General features: G+C 42.3%; 1 protein-coding gene across 1 annotated transcript in view; it reads left to right on the forward strand.

The window, feature by feature from the left end:
* LOC135049749 (melanopsin-B-like) overlaps positions 1-20,353 on the forward strand; it is a 171,295-nt gene that overhangs the window by 19,341 nt on the left and 131,601 nt on the right. The window contains exons 6-7 of the mRNA XM_063955664.1: positions 5,284-5,439; positions 11,727-11,834. Coding sequence (XP_063811734.1) covers positions 5,284-5,439; positions 11,727-11,834 — 264 coding nt within the window. The remainder of the gene's footprint in view (positions 1-5,283; positions 5,440-11,726; positions 11,835-20,353) is intronic.

The following is a 20,353-nucleotide window of genomic DNA, read 5'->3' on the forward strand; positions in this document are numbered from 1 at the left end:
TGTTTTTTGATGGCTCAATGTACACAAACTTTGTTTAATACACAAAGTTATTAAAAATATTGTATTAAATGACCTTCAGGCTGTGTGTATAAGGTGTATAGGAAACATAAATGAATTGTGTGAATGTAGACATACTTTGTTTAATGCACAAAGTTATAAAAAATATTGGATAAAATTACCTACAGGATGTGTGTATAAGGTGTATATGTAACAAACGCATTCTGTGCTTAGATTTAGGTCCCATCACCATGATATCTCATTATGGTATGCAATTATTCCAAAATACGGAAAAATCCCATATCCAAAATACCTCTGGTCCCAAGCATTTTGGATAAGGGAAACTCAACCTGTATTACTTATGGACGACGAGTGCACTGACGACACAGAGGTAGGTACAGCCGTGGCCTACCGTACTGCTATATATATATATATATATATATATATATAATATACTGTATAATAATAATAACGGACCTGGTGGACACTGTCAGCAGACTGCTAAACTAGTATGAAGAAAAAAAAAGCCACCACAGGTATACAATGTAGATGGATGGATTGGATACTATAGTATAGTATTATATTACTTATGGACGACGAGTGCACTGACGACACAGAGGTAGGTACAGCCGTGGCCTACCGTACTGCTATATATTATATATATATATATATATATATATAATATACTGTATAATAATAATAACGGACCTGGTGGACACTGTCAGCAGACTGCTAAACTAGTATGAAGAAAAAAAAAGCCACCACGTGTATACAATGTAGATGGATGGATACTATAGTATAGTATTATATTACTTATGGACGACGAGTGCACTGACGACACAGAGGTAGGTACATCCGTGGCCTACCGTACTGCTATATATATATATATATATATATATATATATATAATATACTGTATAATAATAACGGACCTGGTGGACACTGTCAGCAGACTACTAAACTAGTATGAAGGAAAAAAAAGCCACCACAGGAGTGTTTTTCAGGCAGACAAACGTATACTGGACTGGTGGTCACTGTCAGCAAAACTGTGCACTGTACTCCTGCTATAACTGCTCCCCAGTCCCTACAATTAGGCAGTGTGAGCAGTGCACTCAGCACAGATATATGCAGCAGTGCAGCACACTGAGTGAGCACAGATATGGTGGAGCGTTTTTTTTCAGGCAGAGAAACAACGGATTAAACTCACTGGTGGTATAATCAAAACCCTGCACTGTACTCCCTAACAGCTGCTCCCCGTCCCCAATCCTCCCCACAATTATAAGTCACTCAGTCTTTTCTACTATAACGGAGAGGACGCCAGCCACGTCCTCTCCCTATCAATCTCAATGCACGTGTGAAAATGGCGGCGACGCGCGGCTCCTTATATAGAATCCGAATCTCGCGAGAATCTGACAGCGGGATGATGACGTTCGGGCGCGCTCGGATTAACCGAGCAAGGCGGGAGGATCCGAGTCGCTCGGACCCGTGTAAAAAAAGGTGAAGTTCGGGCGGGTTCGGATCTCGAGGATCCGAACCCGCTCATCACTAATAGATAGTAGGTAACATTGTCATAGCTAGTATAGTATGTAGACAGTATGTAACATTGTCATAGCTAGTATAGTATATAGATAGTACATAACATTGTCATAGCTAGTATAGTATATAGATAGTACATAACATTGTCATAGCTAGTATAGTATATAGACAGTATGTAACATTGTCATAGCTACTGTAGTATATAGATAGTATATAACATTGTCATAGCTAGTATAGTATATAGACAGTATGTAACATTGTCATAGCTACTGTAATATATAGATAGTACGTAATTGTCTTAGCTAGTATAGTATATAGATAGTATATAACATTGTCATAGCTAGTATAGTATATAGATAGTACATAACATTACCATAGCTAGTATATAGGGTTACCACCTCATCTCTTTAATTCTGGACACGTATTACTTACTCAGGTTCTGTGGCTGATTAAAACCAGGTGAAATGGAGTCTTGAAGTCAGCCAGCCACAGAACCTGTGTAATTAATATGTGTCCAGAATTAAAGGGATGAGATGGTAACTCTACTATTATTATTATTATTATTATTACCAGTTATTTATATAGCGCACACATATTCCGCAGCGCTTTACAGAGAATATTTGCCCATTCACATCAGTCCTTGTCCCAGTGGAGCGTACAATCTATATTCCCTATCACATGTACACGCACACACATTCAAGCTAGTGTTAATTTTGTTGGGAGCCACTTAACCTACAGGTATATTTTTGGATTGTGGGAGGAAACCGGAGTACCCGGAGGAAACCCACGCAAGTACGGGGAGAATATACAAACTCCGCACGGTTAAGGCTATAGTGGGAATCGAACCCATGACCTCAGTGCTGTGAGGCAGTAATGCTATCTATTACACCATCCGTACAGTATACAGATAGTACGTAACATTGTCATTGCTAGTATACTATATAGATACTGTAGTATGTTACACTGTCATAGCTAATATATTTATATAAATTAGAGATGTGCGGCAGGCACTTTTTGTGTTTTGGTTCTAATTCCCTGCTCGTGTTTTGGTTTTGGATGGGTTTTGCCAAAACCACCCTTTCGTGTTGGTATTGGATCTGGATGATTTTTGAAAAAAACATAAAAACACCTAAAATCACAGAATTTAGGGGTAATTTTGCTCCTACGATATTATTAACCTCAATAACATTCATTTCCACTCATTTCCAGTCTATTCTGAACACCTCACAATATTGTTTTTAGGCCAAAAGGTTGCACCGAGGTGGCTTTATGTCTAAGCTAAGCGACAGAAGTGTACGGCACATATACCTGGCACATCTAGGAGTTGCACTGAAGTTGCAGACAGGATGGCACTTAAAAAAAACTAGGCCCCAAACAGCACTTCATGCAAAGAAGTAAAAGAGGTGCAATGAGGTAGCTGTATGACTAAACTAAGCGGCACAAGTGTGCGGCACAAACACCTGGCCCATCTAGGAGTGGCACTGCAGTGGCAAACAGGATGGCACTTAAAAAACTAGGCCCCAAACAGCACATGATGCAAAGAAGAAAAAGAGGTGCAAGATGGAAATGTCCTCCCACCCACCCTTATGTTGTATAAACAGGACATGCACACTTTAACAAACCAAACATTTCAGTGACAGTGTCTGCCACACGACTGTTGCTGAAATGACTGGTTTGGGACCCCACCAAAAAAGAAGCCATCAATCTCTCCTTGCACAAACTGGCTCTACAGAGGCAAGATGGCGACCTCATACTCTGATTCCTCACCCCTTTCACTGTGTACATCCTCCTCCTCCTCACAGAGTATTAATTTATCCCCACTGGAATCCACCATCACAGCTCCCTGTGTACTTTCTGGAGGCAATTGCTGTTAAAGGTCTTCCCGGAGGAATTTCTAATTTATTTTGATGAACATCATCTTCTCCACATTTTGTGGAAATAACCTTCTACGTCGATCGCTGACAAGGTTACCGGCTGCACTAAACACTCTTTCGGAGTACACACTGGAGGGGGGCAACTTAGGTAATATAAAGCCAGTTTGTACGAGGGCCTCCAAATTGCCTCTTTTTCCTGCCAGTATACGTATGGACTTTCTGACATGCCTACTTGGATGCTGTCACTCATATAATCCTCCACCATTCTTTCAATGGTGACAGAATCATATGCAGTGGCATTAGACATGTCAGTAATCGTTAGCATGTCCTTCAGTCCGGACAAGATGTCAGCACTCCCTCCTGACTGCCCAGCATCACTGCCAGTGGGTGGGCTAGGAAATTTATCTTTTTCCTCGCAGCCCCAGTTGCGGGAGAAAAGGAAGGAGGAGCTGTTGACGGGTCACGTTCCGCTTGAGTTGACAGTTTTCTCACCAGCAGGTCTTTGAACCTCTGCAGACTTGTGTCTGCTGGAAAGAGAGATAAAATGTAGGCTTTAAACCTAGGATCAAGCGCGTTGGCCAAAGTGTAGTGTTCTGATTTCAACAGATTGACCACCCTTGAATCCTGGCAAAGCGAATTATGGGCTCCATCCACAAGTCCCACATACTTTGCGGAATCACTGTCTTAGATCCTCCTTCAATTTCTCCAGCTGCTTCTGCAAAAGCCTGATGAGGGGAATGACCTGACTCAAGCTGGCAGTGTCTTGACTGACTTCACGTGTGGCAAGTTCGAAGGGTTGGAGAACCTTGCACAAGACGGATCTATCACATTCCCGCCATTTCCGACCACAAACCATTCCCGGTTGTTTTCTATGGGTCTGCTGTACTGTCGGATTTACCAAGCTCCGGAATGCTTGGCCCCGACAGCAAAAGCCATCAGAAAATGATGTTAGCTAACTTTAGCCTATAATAACCTATGGACTACTATAGCGCATTTTTTTCAGTGAGGTGTCTTCCGAATCCCTCTCTGTCAGTCCGCAGAGATGCATGCGCCAGCTGATGGCCATGCATGCACATTACTCACAAGGGACCCGAAGCATGAAGCAGAGTCAAATTGTAAATTATCACTCTGCTTCCAGAACATCATTGGGACAGGCTCTAATGCTCTTATTGGAGTGTGTCTCCTGGCAAGGGCATCATGGTAAAATTGGCTGAAAATTGCCATTTTCACCTTGCATAGTTAGGCAAAATTATTTATGACATTCCCATTAAAAATGCAAATTGTGTTAAATATGCCCATAAAATTGCTCTATTGCTGAAACAGAAAAATTAGACTAAAAAGCTTTGGAAAAATCTACTTATTTAAACATCAATCTTAGTCACATCTGTCACTGATCTGCAAACTACAGATTATACCAATCTACAGGATTTAAATGTAAATCAATTACAGAGAGTTCTGATGGAGTGTCTGTTCTGAAACACACATCACTGTGCTACTGAGATGGAAATCTGCAAGGGTTTATTAGTCACCATCATAGTAATGAAGCTGTAAAGGATAAGGATAGTATAACAATTTCATTGAGATACAAGTGCTTATTACTAACTGCATTATGCGGTATTGTTGAAAAAAGCCCTAGCATGGAGAGGGTTAATAGAAATCTTACACTTTATTTTGCATATTTCTGAAGTATCTCAGAAGTCCTACATATCGCTGTTATACTAAAGATTAACACCATAGTAAAAATGAGCATTTATTAAACACAGCTCATAAATATACATGTAAATGGTGATTTTAATCACCATCTGGAACTGCAGCTGTTGTTAAAAGACACATTGTGTTTGGCAATGGCCTCAACTGCATGTGTTTTTCTTCCCAGGAATGTTCAGAAGCTTGGATCGTGTAGACGACAATCATTCTTGTCATCAACTATCAAGAATGAGTGGAAAATGGCTAAAATTGCCTTAGTTATCATAATTGTCTATGTGTTGTCTTGGTCTCCATATGCTTGTGTCACATTAATTGCATGGGCTGGGTAAGTATCGCCAATATCTATACAGATTGCAATAGCAATAAATGGTGTTTTATATCAGGGGGGTTTAATCAAGTAGAATTTTAATAAATTACTGTAATATTTTTGTCCTGTGTAAGGTCAACTTTGTAAATGTCTACAAGCTGTTGGGTGGGTATTGCGGTTTGTGGTTTAGTGGTTAAACCTCCTAATGATAATTTGTGGACCCCTTATTCAACAAGTAAAGCATTCATTACCTTTAATACCAAGAAATAATGACACGGAGACTTGAATTTGGCAGAAAATTGTTAGCTATTTATTGTACCCTAACCATTAGTAAACCTGTAAATTGAAAAATGTATTTAACATGCCGATTCAGCCGGCATATGGTGGCAGAAAAAAGAACGGCTCTATTCAACTGACGCTAACCTTAAAACGTTAAAATTCAAAACTATCCTAATTTAAATACAAACTATAAAATCGGTAATAGGTGCCCAACTCATACCCCCACGGTGACTACCCACCCTGATGGGTGATGCCTCTGCCCCCGGACGGGTGGTCGAGCGGCCTTAAAAGTCAATGGAGGTGAGTGCACCTAAACCACACCAAGCTGTAAATCACTACAGCTAACAAGACAAACTACAACCTGCCGTTCTTTTCCGCCAACAAATAGCCAACGATAAAACCAGACTAACAATTCAAAGCCAAGGCACTCCGTGCCAGAACCTCTACCAAACAGGGTGGGAGGGCGGGAAGGCAATTCAGCAGCAAGAGAGACCGAGCTGGCCTAGCATTCCCTATATGTATTAACCCTCCCCTTTTTCCATGGGCTGTACTTTCCTCACAGCTAGGTCCACCCCTCACAGGATGTTTAACTCTCTCCATTCCTATGCAGTCATTTCGCTCTCCGAAGAAATAAATACTTAAACATTATTTTATAAACAGCAGTTAAATAGATATGCCCAATATGATGACCTGTCTCAAAATGTGCAGAGATCTGTGAAAATGTTTTGGCTAATAAAATATATTCACATACAAGTAACAATGTTGACTGCAACATACATTTAAGCTACTGACTAAATATTTAGTATAGTGTATTAACTCAACTGGTTAAAAATAAATTTCTCAGAGTTATAACTAAGGAGTTGTTTATTTCCTTCCATACAGTATGTATACTTATTATTATTATCATCATCATCATCATCATCATCATCATCATAATCATCATATAGCCCTTTTCTCCAGCAGGACTCAAAGTTGCTTTACATACATAAAAAAAAACATTTTACAAAGGATTTTGTATTACAGCAAGTAGAAAAGCACAAAGTAAAAAAAAAAAAAAGTGCCTAGAGAGCCCAGTAAGCATGATGCAGGGTTGGTACAGTCACATTGGGTAATTAATTCTATGGGTTATATATTCCACCCATGAAAGGTACCAAACGAGACAGCTATCTTGGGCACACTATGTAGAAGTACCTTGCGTGGAACAGGTCGTGCCTAGAGTAGGTTACACAAAATAGGCGTTTCAACATTAAAAGGTGCGATTTTGTTGCAAAACTCACCCAATGTAATAGTATGCAAGTTTTTAAGTTTGAGGCTATTACATTGTAGGACTGTATACAAGTACAAGTGTGTACGAGTATGAGCCAATCCTGGTTAAAAAAAAAACAGGAGAAAAATGTACTATGGTCCCCCTGTATTTTAACAACCAGCACGGGCTCTTGGACTCGTCCTCATTCCAAAAACATGGAGGAAAAAAAACATATGGGTAGATCGGTCCTCTTTATTCCAAGTAGGCATCCAATTGGTTAAAAATATTTTAAAAAATATACGCGTACCACACAAACTTGTGGAAGTGGATGTGTGACAACATCCACTACGCGACTTAGCGGGACCCGGGTGAATTCTGTCATTAAAACACCTGCCAGCCAATCAGAGGGCTCCACTTTAAAAGATGCCCCCTGATTGTCTGTAAGAGGTTGAGCTGTCTCTCAATCCCATTCAAATACATCCACTTCTACATGTCCGTGTGGTGTGCATGTATCGTTTTTTTTTGGGTTTTTTTACAACCTCTTGGATGCCTACTTGGAATGAAGAGGACTGATCTACACAGGAAATAGGTGAGTATTTTTTTTAAGGTTTTGTGGATATCTACTGATGAAGAGGACCAAGAGGGCAGAGATAAGTATGTGTCTTGTTTGTTTGTGTGTGTGTGTGTATGTGTGTGACTGTGCATGTATGCTTTATTAAAGTTGCACTTTGTACAGAGTGCGTGTACCGTGTTTATTGCAATATTTATTTTACAGGAGGACTACAGCATGGTGCATGGTGCTGGTTATGCTTTTGGTTAGCACAAAACTCGCACATTTTTACAAACTAAAAGCCCATTATATCTTGTCATATTTGTCAATTTTTTTAATATAAATATTTATATTTTCACTTTCTGATACATTTTAGAATTACATAAATAATTGTAAAAACGTTCTGACAACAATTTTTTTTAATAGTCACAAAATAATTGTCTTTGAACAATGACTTCTATTGCATCAAATGGAACAAGTAAATCTCCAACAGTGAGCAGATACTTGAGCAGTTAAAATCTTTAATATTGTGCAGTTGTTTTTTTTATGTATTTATTAATACATTGCACGCACAGTACAGGATAGAAACAAAAGAAAACACGGATAGCAACAAAGACCACTGCAATTACAGAAATCAAAGATAGTAAATTACAGGATAAAAAAATGACAATTACATAGATAAACCACTTCTATCAGTGCAAAAGAACAGTGTAATGAAATACAGGAAATAACTTAGAAAGGTGGGGACCCATTAGTAAGAGTTTTATTATACCATGTACAGTAGTTAAACTGACTACTTTGTGTATTAGTCTTTAGTAGAATTAGGGAGGTTGACAATATAAGGTAGCCATATAGAAAAGAATTTAGAGGAGCAGGATTCCACATGTAAAGAACAATCAACCCAATCCATTTGATAAAGGTAAAATAACCTGGGAAACATAAAGGAGCGAGATATAGGATCCCTATTGATCCATTGGGTCAAAATAGTTTTTTTTTGCAACCGCGGCTATACAGGCTAGTAAGAATTTAATTCCCTTAAACATTAAAGGAGTTTGCATATTAAAATGATTCCAAAAGGCCCACACTAATGTGATTGTAAATGGGATACCTAAATCCACATTTACAAAAAACTTGCACAGCTGTCCAAAATGATTGAACTAAGGAGCAAGACCAAAGACAGTGTATAATGTCTGCATCTGAGGAGGTACATTTAAAACAAAGTGAATTATCAGATACACCCATAAGAAGCCTGAGTCGGGGGGTATAGTATGCTCTATGTAAAATTTTCAAATGCATCTCAACATACGATAAAGAAACCAAACATTTGTTCAGCATAATACAACAGCGGACCACAGTCAGTCGATCAGTCCCAGGAAGAGTATCCTTCCATTTAGCTAAACCATTAGTAAGCTTAGACAGATCTAGCTTTCGTCTGATATGGGCATATATTAAAGACGTAGAGTAAGGGGAATGAAGATGCTGTCTCATCTGATTATCCAAGGGGAAAGTAAGATCAAGAGGTCATAAATGTGAAATAATACGTACAGCGAAACTGCGCACTTGGAAGTAGGCTAATAGAGGGAAATGTAGGGTTGGAAACCTCTGTTTAAGTTGTAATAAGGTAAGCACTGCAGAACAGTCACTATTCAGAAACTGAAATAACAACCAAAGTACGTGGAGGTATCAACTTTTAGCTACCATACCTGCCTCCCCACTTTGGAAAGCAGGATTTGACAAGAGAGGTTAAAACAATGAGTGTGTTGAGACAAGTCCCATTCATTTCCTTACCTGAGTCCATGCCCTATAAGGGTTATAAAGTAATGGATTCAGACGTATGGAAGATAATGTGGAGGAATCAGGAAAATGTAAAACAGTTAACATATCACAATGTGGTAATAGAGCCTGTTCCAGTGCCCGATTGACATAGTTATCCCCGCCCCCAATCCAATCTAAGGCGTATCTATAATTGGCCGCCAAAGCATAGTCTTCCAGGCAAGGTAAATTTATTCATGCTAGCAAAGTCAATTTTTTTAATTTAAATAGCGCAATACAAGGGCATTTATTAGCCCATATAAACTTTATAAGAGCCATATTAATAGTGTGAACATCCCGTAAAGTCAATAGAAATGGAAGCATTTGGATTGGGTACAATAAGCGAGGGAATAAGGCCATCTTATACAAATGACATCTGCCTAAATAAGAAATTGGCAGGTGTTGCAGTCGCGTAAAGTCATCCAACATCTGATTAATATAATGAGTGAAATTTAAAGAATATAATTCAGAAGGATTAGATGAAAAACGGAGACCCAAATATATGATATGGTCACATGCCCATTTAAATGGGAACGTGGTACCCCATCCATGTCTCACCATTGAGCCCAGAGCCAATTCCTCCGTTTTATCAAAATTAAGCAAAAAGCCTGACACTAAATTGAAATTCTCTAAAGTATTCAATAAAGAGGGGAAAGCTGTTATGAGTTCATTAAAGTACAATAGCAGATCGTCTGCAAAAGCAGAGACTTTTACAGCGTATGGTCCCACATCTATCCCCTTCCATGAAACAAATTGCATGCAAGTACAAATTAATTGATCAAGGGCCAGATTAAAAAGTAAGGGAGAAAGTTGGCAGCCCTGTCATGTTCCCTATACAATTCAAAAGAGGATATGTTCAAACCATTAATCGTAAGGTCTGCTTGAGGATTTGCGCAGAGCAAGTGAAACACCCTAATTAAGTCCACACCGAATTGTTGAGTATGTAAAACCAGAAGTAGATGAGACCAGGAAACCCTGTCAAATGCCTTGTCAGCATCACAGTTAACTACAAGAACATGTTGGCTAGCTGAATTATGAGAGCTGTATATTGCTGCTATCAACGTACGGACATTATGCACTGAAGTTCTAGTTTTCACTAACCCATTTTGAGCAGGATGTAGGATACGTTGCAATACTAATTGTAGTCAGGAGGCGATTAACTTGATGAACAATTCAAGTCCTGATTTAGGAGGGAGATAGGCTGGTAAGATTGGACATATCTATGGTCTTTACCAGACTTTGGGAAAACAACAATTCTAGCCTCATTGAAGCCTAAGGTTGGAGAGTTACCTTGTGTGCAGTTGTTTTTTGATCCAGATTAATAATAAATCAAGTACATCATTAAAAACTAAGAAAAAATGTCAAAATTAAGTTCAAGAAAGTTCCCTACAGTATATGTACAGGGCTGTAGAGAGCTTTGGCGGGCCCAGGAAATGTTGGGGTGTGTGGTCTAATCACAGATATGTGGCAATGCATGACTAAACTACTGTTTAAAGCCACTCATTCAGGGGCAGATCCAGTGGGCTTGTTTAGTGCAATCACAATTCATAAGAGAGTGCTGCGCATAGCGACAGCAGCCTCCCTGACCAATCTTGGGAAGAGAGGCTGCAGCAGGCTATCAGGCATGAAAGGGAAGGGGGGCTTAGACCCGGGCCCCTTTAACAACCCACCTCTATGTGCCACTGTACATATATATATATACATATATATATATATATATATATATATACAGGTTGAGTATCCAATATCCAAATATTCCGAAATACGGAATATTCCGAAATACGGACATTTTTGAGTGAGACTGTGATAGTGAAACCTTTGTTTTTTGATGGCTCAATGTACACAAACTTTGTTTAATACACAAAGTTATTAAACATATTGTATTAAATGACCTTCAGGCTGTGTGTATAAGGTGTATATGAAACATAAATGAATTGTATGTATGTACACACACACACTTTGTTTAATGCAAAAAGTTATTAAAAATATTGACTAAAATCACCTTCAGGCTGTGTGAATAGGATGTATATGAAACATAAATGCATTCTGTGCTTAGACTTGGGTCCCATCACCATGATATCTCATTATGGTATGCAATTATTCCAAAAGACGGAAAAATCCGATATCCAAAATACTTCTGGTCCCAAGCATTTTGGATAAGGGATACTCAACCTGTATATATATATATATATATATATATATATATTGGAGCATCCTAGTCCCACTGCCTGCGACCACACTGCAATGGTCTCAGTATATTTCCTTGGTCTCACCTCTGGTTCTGTAAAGTTTTAAGATTGGAGCCACTTCTATTGAGTATACTTTCCTGCAGGTTTTCATGACATTCTTGTGAATTTTAAATAACACAGCAGAATTCATAACATTTTGAGATGTTCACCTATTTTCTTTCCATTTTAGCAACGGAAAATCTTTAACACCATATACGAAGACTGTTCCTGCAGTTATAGCTAAAGCCTCTGCAATATATAATCCAATTATATATGGAATAATTCATCCAAAGTACAGGTAAATTATTTCAGTGCATTTTTATACCATAAAGCGATATTATCATTTACATATATCTGTTATTGACATTTCTGCATACCATTGACACTATGAAAGTTCAAACAGGGACATTGGGCTGTAGCAGTAGCTTACTTAGGGATCTATTTACTAAGCCTTGGATGGAGGTAAAGAGGATGGAGATAAAGTAGCAGCCAATCGGCTCCTAACTGTCATTTTTCAAACACAGTCTGTGACATGGCAGTTAGGAGCCGATTGTCTGGTACGTATTTATTTATTTATTTATTTATTAACAGTTTCTTATATAGCGCAGCAAATTCCGTTGCGCTTTACAATTTGAAATAACAATAACAAACTGGGTGATAACAGTCATAGAGGTAGGAAGGCCCTGCTCGCAAGCTTACAATCTATAGGGAAATAGGCATATGTACACAAAGAAAGGTGCTATCTATTGCATAGAATGAACAGACATGTGAGGATATGTGTGGACTGTACAGAGTGGATGTAATTTGATAGGAAGGTTTATGAAAGTTATGTGGGCGGTTCAGGAATTTGATACGCTTGCCTAAAGAGGTGAGTTTTGAGGGAACGCTTGAAGGTTTGGAGACTAGAGGAGAGTCTTATTGTGCGTGGTAGGGCATTCCACAGAGTGGGTGCAGCCCGATGAAAGTCCTGCAGTCGTGAGTGGGAGCGAGTAATGAGTGTGGATGAGAGACGCAGATCTTGTGAAGAGCGAAGAGGTCGGGTTGGGAGATATTTTGTGATAAGCGAAGTGATGTACGTTGGTGTAGTTTGGTTAATGGCCTTGTGTGTGAGTAAAAGTATTTTATATTGAATGCGGTAGAGTACAGGTAACCAATGGAGGGACTGACAGAGTGGATCTGCAGACGATGAACGTCTAGCGAGGAAGATAAGCCTCGCCGCTGCATTCAGAATGGATTGTAGTGGTGAGAGTCTCGTTTTGGGAAGACCAGTTAGGAGACTATTGCAGTAATCAATGCGGGAGATAATGAGAGCGTGGATTAGAGTTTTAACAGTGTCTTGTGTAAGGTATGGTCATATTTTGGATATGTTTTTTAGATGCATGTAACATGATCTTGAGACAGATTGAATGTGGGGAACAAAGGACAGATCAGAGTCAAGGATGACACCTAGGCAGCGAGCTTGTGGGGTAGGGTAGATAGTCGAGTTTTCAACAGTGATAGAAATATCAGGTTGGTACCTACTATTGGCCGGTGGAAATATAATTAACTCTGTCTTTGAAATATTAAGTTTGAGGTGGCGAGATGTCATCCAGGATGAGATGGCAGAAAGGCATTCAGTGACACGGTCCAGTACAGATAGGGACAAGTCAGGGGAGGATAGGTAGATTTGAGTATCATCTGCGTACAGATGATACTGAAAACCAAAAGAGCTGATTAGTTTACCAAGAGATGAGGTATAGATAGAGAAAAGCAGAGGACCCAAGACAGAGCCTTGCGGTACTCCAACTGAAAGAGGTAGCGAAGAGGAGGTAGATTCAGAGAAGTGAACACTGAAGGAGCGATTAGATAGGTACGATAGGAACCAAGAAAGGGCTGTGTCTTTAAGACCTAGGGATTGTAGTATCTGTATGAGAAGAGAGTGGTCTACAGTGTCAAATGGTACTTTATCTCCGTTGACTTTATCTCCATCCGAGGCTTAGTAAATAGACCCCTTAGGACCTTATTCAGCTTCAGTTACAGTTTTGGTAATGTAGCAAAACTGCAACTGCTAGCACTTGCATGCTGGGGGCTGCCAGTGATGCGATTACATTGCAGTCCTGGCAAAATAAGGAAAGCCCCCTGCCTGCGCAGCCTGGCTGTGTAGGCAGGTGCAGCGCAGCCATCTTTCCTGTTGCAGCAGCCACATGTGACATCACGTGGCCACCTCCAAAACTGCCTGGACCCACCGAATTTTCGGCGCCATACTTCTACTGCACCCCACGAACACTTCTGCCTGTCAATCAATGGGCCCTGCTCGTGCGCACTGGCCCGAAACTCGTAGCGATGCAAGCTGAATAAGGCCCTAGGCTGTGACATGACCATAATCCCACTGGGTGTGCTTATCTCTTTTGTACTGCTAGGCTATCCCCAACCTACCTCCCCTCCTACTAACACAGACTTATACCCCTTTCACACCGCACAAATAACCTGGTAAATTGCTGGGTCGACATGGGTCAATGTGCAGTGTAACAGAGGTAAGTCCTGAATTCCCAGGTCGTCTGACCCGGTATTTCAACCCAGGAGTAAAGCAGGGTTATTCCTGGGTTATTGCCGAGTCAAGTGTGGTGTGAACAGGTAACCCGAGACGTTGTGATCCGGAACCTGTTCACAGTATGGAGGAGGTGGCGTGGATATGATCTCATCTCCAAGCACCACCTCCGCACCAGTCATTGATGATGCCGGCGCAGCCTCAGCTCCCGCCCCCGATGGCAACCCAACCTGGCATATTGCCAGTCTGAAAGGGGGTTTGTGGCCTGGAAGAACCCATGTACAATTCCCGCAACCCATGATTGAAATGTGAAAGCGGTATTAAAGTACCTGCCTCCACTGCATACAGCAGCACAGGGCCGGTGCTAGGGTGTTCGGCGCCCCACTCCAAACTATAAATTTGCGCCCTCTCATACTTTACAAAGGGAGAGCACATCTAACGCCCCCCTGTAGCAGTGACACTTATACACATAATGCTCCCTGTAGTAGTGCCACTTACACACGTAACGCCCCCTGTACCAGTGACGCTTACACACGTTACGCCCCCTGTAGTGGTGACGCTTACACACGCAACACCCCCTGTACCAGTGACGCTTACACAAGTAAAGCACCCAGTAGTAGTGATGCTTGCACACGTAACGCCCCCTGTAGTAGTGTGGCTTACACACGTAACTCCCCCTGTAGTAGTGAAACTTGTACACGTAATGCCCCCTGTAGTAGTGACACTTGCACACGTAACACCCACTGTACCAGTGGTGCTTGCACACGTAACGTCCACTGTACCAGTGATGCTTGCACATGTAACACCCCCTGTAGCAGTGACGCTTACACGTTATGCCCCCTGTAGCAGAGACGGTTATACAAGTCGCCCCTGTAGCAGTGACGCTTACACACATTATGCGTCACAGTCACACACAGAGACACACACACACCACATACACACGTACATACACACAACACACATACTGTACATACATTACACACATACACAGTCGCACATACACCCACAAAAAAACACTTTCACTCACTCACTCTTGCAGCCACTTACATAAGGAAGTCTGGCAGCTCATCTTCCTGTGTTGCAGTGCAGTCTGCAACCTGGCCCAGCATATCTCCGCCCCTTTTTCCATGTAGCCCCACCCCCTTTTAGGTCCGCACTAACCACTCTGTGTCTGTGAGTCTGTGACAAGGAAGGGGAGAGGAGGCTTCATGCTGCCGGCGCCGCTGCCTGTGGTAGACTGTGACAGGCGCAGGGGCTTCAGAACATTTATAGGTTGGGGGGGGCAAGTTAGAGCCTCATTTTGGCGGCTTTGGCGCCCCTGGGGGTGGAGTTCCCGGGAGGAGGAGGCAGGACTATGGGGATGAAATGGAGGCGGCACCACGGTCAGGACAGAGAGGGAGAGTGTCAGGGACAGAGAGAGGGAGACAGAGCGAGGAAGAGAGCGAGGGAAACAGTGTCAGGAAGAGAGTGAGAGGGAGAGTGTCATGTAGCGAGAGAGACAGTGTCATGAAGAGATAAAGAGTGTCAGGGAGAGAGAGGAGCAAGAGGACAGAGAGTGTTAGGGTGAGAGAGTGGACAGGAAGAGAGAGAGAGGGAGTGGAGCGAGCGGGAAGCTCCAGTGGGATGGATGTGTGTGAATGGATGTGCTGACTGCTTACCTCTGCTCACCATTGGCAAAGCTCTTGTCTGTGTACTGGTGCTGGATCCCATCTCTATGTGCACGGAGGTCCCCCGCCAGATTGGTCCTGTATCCCACCCTGTTCGGCCACTGAACTCAAATGGCTGCCGAGCTCTCCCTTTATTGGGGGACATAGTGAAAAACATACTGGGTCCAGGGGGGCATGGTGACATACACAGGGGCCTGAAAGGGATATAGTGACACATACAGGGGCCTGGGGGGCATGGTGACATACACACGGGGGCCTGTGAATCGCTTCCTCCCACCTTGTTGCTTCCATATCTACTCCTCCCAAAGGGTCTATTCTAATAGAAACTACACATGGTGATCTGCAGACATAAACAATGAATACAATACAAAATAAATAAATATAGCAGTAATAGTTATATAAAAGAACCCTTTAAAAAAAAGTGCTTGCTAGTTGGAACAGATAGCAACTAATGCAAATCGCTCGGCAGCTGGTGGGAATTGGCATAGATAAACAGACTAGAGATGTGCACCGGAAATTTTTCGGGTTTTGTGTTTTGGTTTTGGATTCGGTTCCGCGGCCGTGTTTTGGATTCGGACGCATTTTGGCAAAACCTCCCTGAAAATTTTTTGTCGGATTCGGGTGTGTTTTGGATTCGGGTGTTTTTTTAATTAAAAACCCCTCAAAAACAGCTTAAATCATAGAATTTGGGGGGAATTTTGATCCCATAGTATTATTAACTTCAATAACAATAATTTCCACTCATTTCCAGTCTATTCTGAACACCTCACACCTCACAATATTATTTTTAGTCCTAAAATTTCCACCAAGGTCGCTGGATGACTAAGCTAAGCGACCTAAATGGGCGGCACAAACACCTGGCCCATCTAGGAGTGGCACTGCAGTGTCAGACAGGATGGCACTTAAAAAAATTGGCCCCAAACAGCACATGATGCAAAGATAAATTAAAAAAAGAGGTGCAAGATGGAATTGTCCTTGGGCCCTCCCACCCACCCTTATGTTGTATAAACAGGACATGCACACTTTAACAAACCCATCATTTCAGCCACAGGGTCTGCCACACGACTGTGGCTAAAATGACTGGTTGGTTTGTGCCCCCACCAAAAAAAGAAGCAATCAATCTCTCCTTGCTCAAACTGGCTCTACAGAGGCAAGATGTCCACCTCATCATCATCCTCCAATTCCTCACCCCTTTCACTGTGTACATCCCCCTCCTCACAGAGTATTAATTCGTCCCCACTGGAATCCACCATCTCAGGTCCCTGTGTACTTTCTGGAGGCAATTGATGGTGAATGTCTCCACGAAGGAATTGATTATAATTAATTTTGATGAACATCATCTTCTCCACATTTTGTGGAAGTAACCTCGTACGCCGATCGCTGACAAGGAGACCGGCTGCACTAAACACACTTTCGGAGTACACACTGGAGAGGGCAACTTAGGTAAAATAAAGCCAGTTTGTGCAATGGCCTCCAAATTGCCTCTTTTTCCTGCCAGTATACGTACGGACTGTCTGAGGTGCCTACTTGGATGCTGTCACTCATATAATCCTCCACCATTCTTTCAATGGTGACAGAATCATATGCAGTGACAGTAGACGACATGTCAGTAATCGTTGGCAGGTCCTTCAGTCCGGACCAGATGTCAGCACTCACTCCAGACTGCCCTGCATCACCGCCAGCGGGTGGGCTCGGAATTCTTAGCCTTTTCCTCGCAGCCCCAGTTGCGGGAGAATGTGAAGGAGGAGCTGTTGACGGGTCACGTTCCGCTTGAGTTGACAAGTGTCTCACCAGCAGGTCTTTGAACATCTGCAGACTTGTGTCTGCCGGAAAGAGAGATACAACGTAGGCTTTAAACCTAGGATCGAGCATGGTGGTCAAAATGTAGTGCTCTGATTTCAACAGATTGACCACCCGTGAATCCTGGTTAAGCGAATTAAGGGCTCCATCCACAAGTCCCACATGCCTAGCGGAATCGCTCCATTTTAGCTCCTCCTTCAATCTCTCCAGCTGCTTCTGCAAAAGCCTGATGAGGGGAATGACCTGACTCAGGCTGGCAGTGTATGAACTGACTTCACGTGTGGCAAGTTCAAAGGGTTGCAGAACCTTGCGCAACGTTGAAATCATTCACTGCGCTTGAGTTAGGTGCATTCCCCCTCCTTTGCCTATATCGTAGACAGATGTATAGGCTTTAATGGCCTTTTGCTGCTCCTCTATCCTCTGAAGCATATAGAGGGTTGAATTCCACCTCGTTACCACCTCTTGCTTCAGATGATGGCGGGGCAGGTTCAGGAGTGTTTTCTGGTGCTCCAGTCTTCGGCACGCGGTGGCTGAATGCCGAAAGTGGCCCACAATTCTTCAGGACACCGACAGCATCTCTTGCACGCCCCTGTCGCTTTTTTAAAAATTCTGCACCACCAAATTCAATGTATGTGCAAAACATGGGACGTGCTGGAATTTGCCTACATGTAATGCATGCACAATATTGGTGGCATTGTCCGATGTCACAAAACCCCAGGAGAGTCCAATTGGGGTAAGCCATTCTGCGATGATGTTCCTCAGTTTCTGTAAGAGGTTGTCAGCTGTGTGCCTCTTATGGAAAACGGTGATACAAAGCGTAGCCTGCCTAGGAACGAGTTGGCATTTGCGAGATGCTGCTACTGGTGCCGCCGCTGCTGTTCTTGCTGTGGGAGGCAATACATCTACCCAGTGGGCTGTCACAGTCATATAGTCCTGAGTCTGCCCTGCTCCACTTGTCCACATGTCCGTGGTTAATTGGACATTGGGTACAACTGCATTTTTTAGGACACTGGTGAGTCTTTTTCTGACGTCTGTGTACATTCTCGGTATCGCCTGCCTGGAGAAGTGGAACCTAGATGGTATTTGGTACCGGGGACACACTACCTCAAGAAATTCTCTAATTCCCTGTGAACTAACGCCGGATACCGGACGCACGTCTAACACCAACACAGCTGCCAAGGCCTGAGTTATCCGCTTTGCAACAGGATGACTGCTGTGATATTTCATCTTCCTCGCAAATGACTGTTGGACAGTTAATTGCTTACTGGAAGTAGTACTTGCAGGGGGCATGCAAATGGTGGAAGGCGCCACCTCTTCCCATCCAGTGTTGGGAAGGTCAGGCATCGCAACCGACACAATTGGACTCTCCTTGGGGATTTGTGATTTAGAAGAACGCACAGTTCTTTGCTGTGCTTTTGCCAGCTTAAGTCTTTTCATTTTTCTAGCGGGAGGATGAGTGCTTCCATCCTCAGGTGAAGCTGAACCACTAGCCATGAACATAGGCCAGGGCCTCAGCCGTTCCTTGCCACTCCGTGTCGTAAATGGCATATTGGCAAGTTTACGCTCCTCCTCAGATGCTTTTAATTTTGATTTCTGGGTCATTTTACTGAACTTTAGTTTTTTGGATTTTACAGGCTCTCTACTATGACATTGGGCATCGGCCTTGGCAGACGACGTTGATGGCATTTCATCGTCTCGGCCATGACTAGTGGCAGCAGCTTCAGCACGAGGTGGAAGTTGATCTTGATCTTTCCCTATTTTACCCTCCACATTTTTGTTCTCCATTTTATAATGTGTGGAATTATATGCCAGTAATTTATCAATAGCAATGGCCTACTGTACTGTCTGTACTACTACTGCTGGTCACCAAAATGCTGCACTGTCCTACTATATACTGCTCGCAACAATGCAGCACAGATATGGATGCTTGAAGTGATACAGAGCTGCAAGATACAGCAATGGCCTACTGTACTGTACTACTGTATATGTATACTGGTGGTCACCACAATGCTGTACTGTTTTACTATATACTGCTCACAACAACAATGCAGCACAGATATGGATAGTATACTTGACACAGAGCTGCAAGATACAGCAATGGACTACTGTACTGTACAACTGTATACTGTTGGTCACCAAAATGCTGCACTGTCCTACTATATACTGCTCACAACAATAATGCAGCACAGATATGGATAGTATACTTGACTCAGAGCTGCAAGATACAGCAATGGACTGCTGTACTGTATAACTGTATACTGTTGGTCACCAAAATGCTGCACTGTCCTACTATATACTGCTCACAACAACAATGCAGCACAGATATGGATAGTATACTTGACACAGAGCTGCAAGATACCGCAATGGACTGCTGTACTGTACAACTGTATACTGTTGGTCACCAAAATGCTGCACTGTCCTACTATGTACTGCTCACAACAACAATGCAGCACAGGTATGGATAGTATACTTGACATAGAGCTGCAAGATACAGCAATGAACTACTGTACTATACTACTGTATGTGTATACTGGTGGTCACCACAATGCTGCACTGTCTTACTATATACTGCTCACAACAACAATGCAGCACAGATATGGATAGTATATTTGACACAGAGCTGCAAGATACAGCAATGGACTACTGTACTGTACTACTATATATGTATACTGGTGGTCACCACAATGCTGCACTGTCTTACTATATACTGCTCACAACAACAATGCAGCAAGATATGGATAGTAAACTTGACACACAGCAGCAAGATACAGCAATGGACTGCTGTACTATACAACTGTATACTGCTGGTCACCAAAATGCTGC

Source organism: Pseudophryne corroboree, chromosome 1, assembly GCF_028390025.1.
Source record: "Pseudophryne corroboree isolate aPseCor3 chromosome 1, aPseCor3.hap2, whole genome shotgun sequence".
NCBI lineage: Eukaryota > Metazoa > Chordata > Amphibia > Anura > Myobatrachidae > Pseudophryne > Pseudophryne corroboree.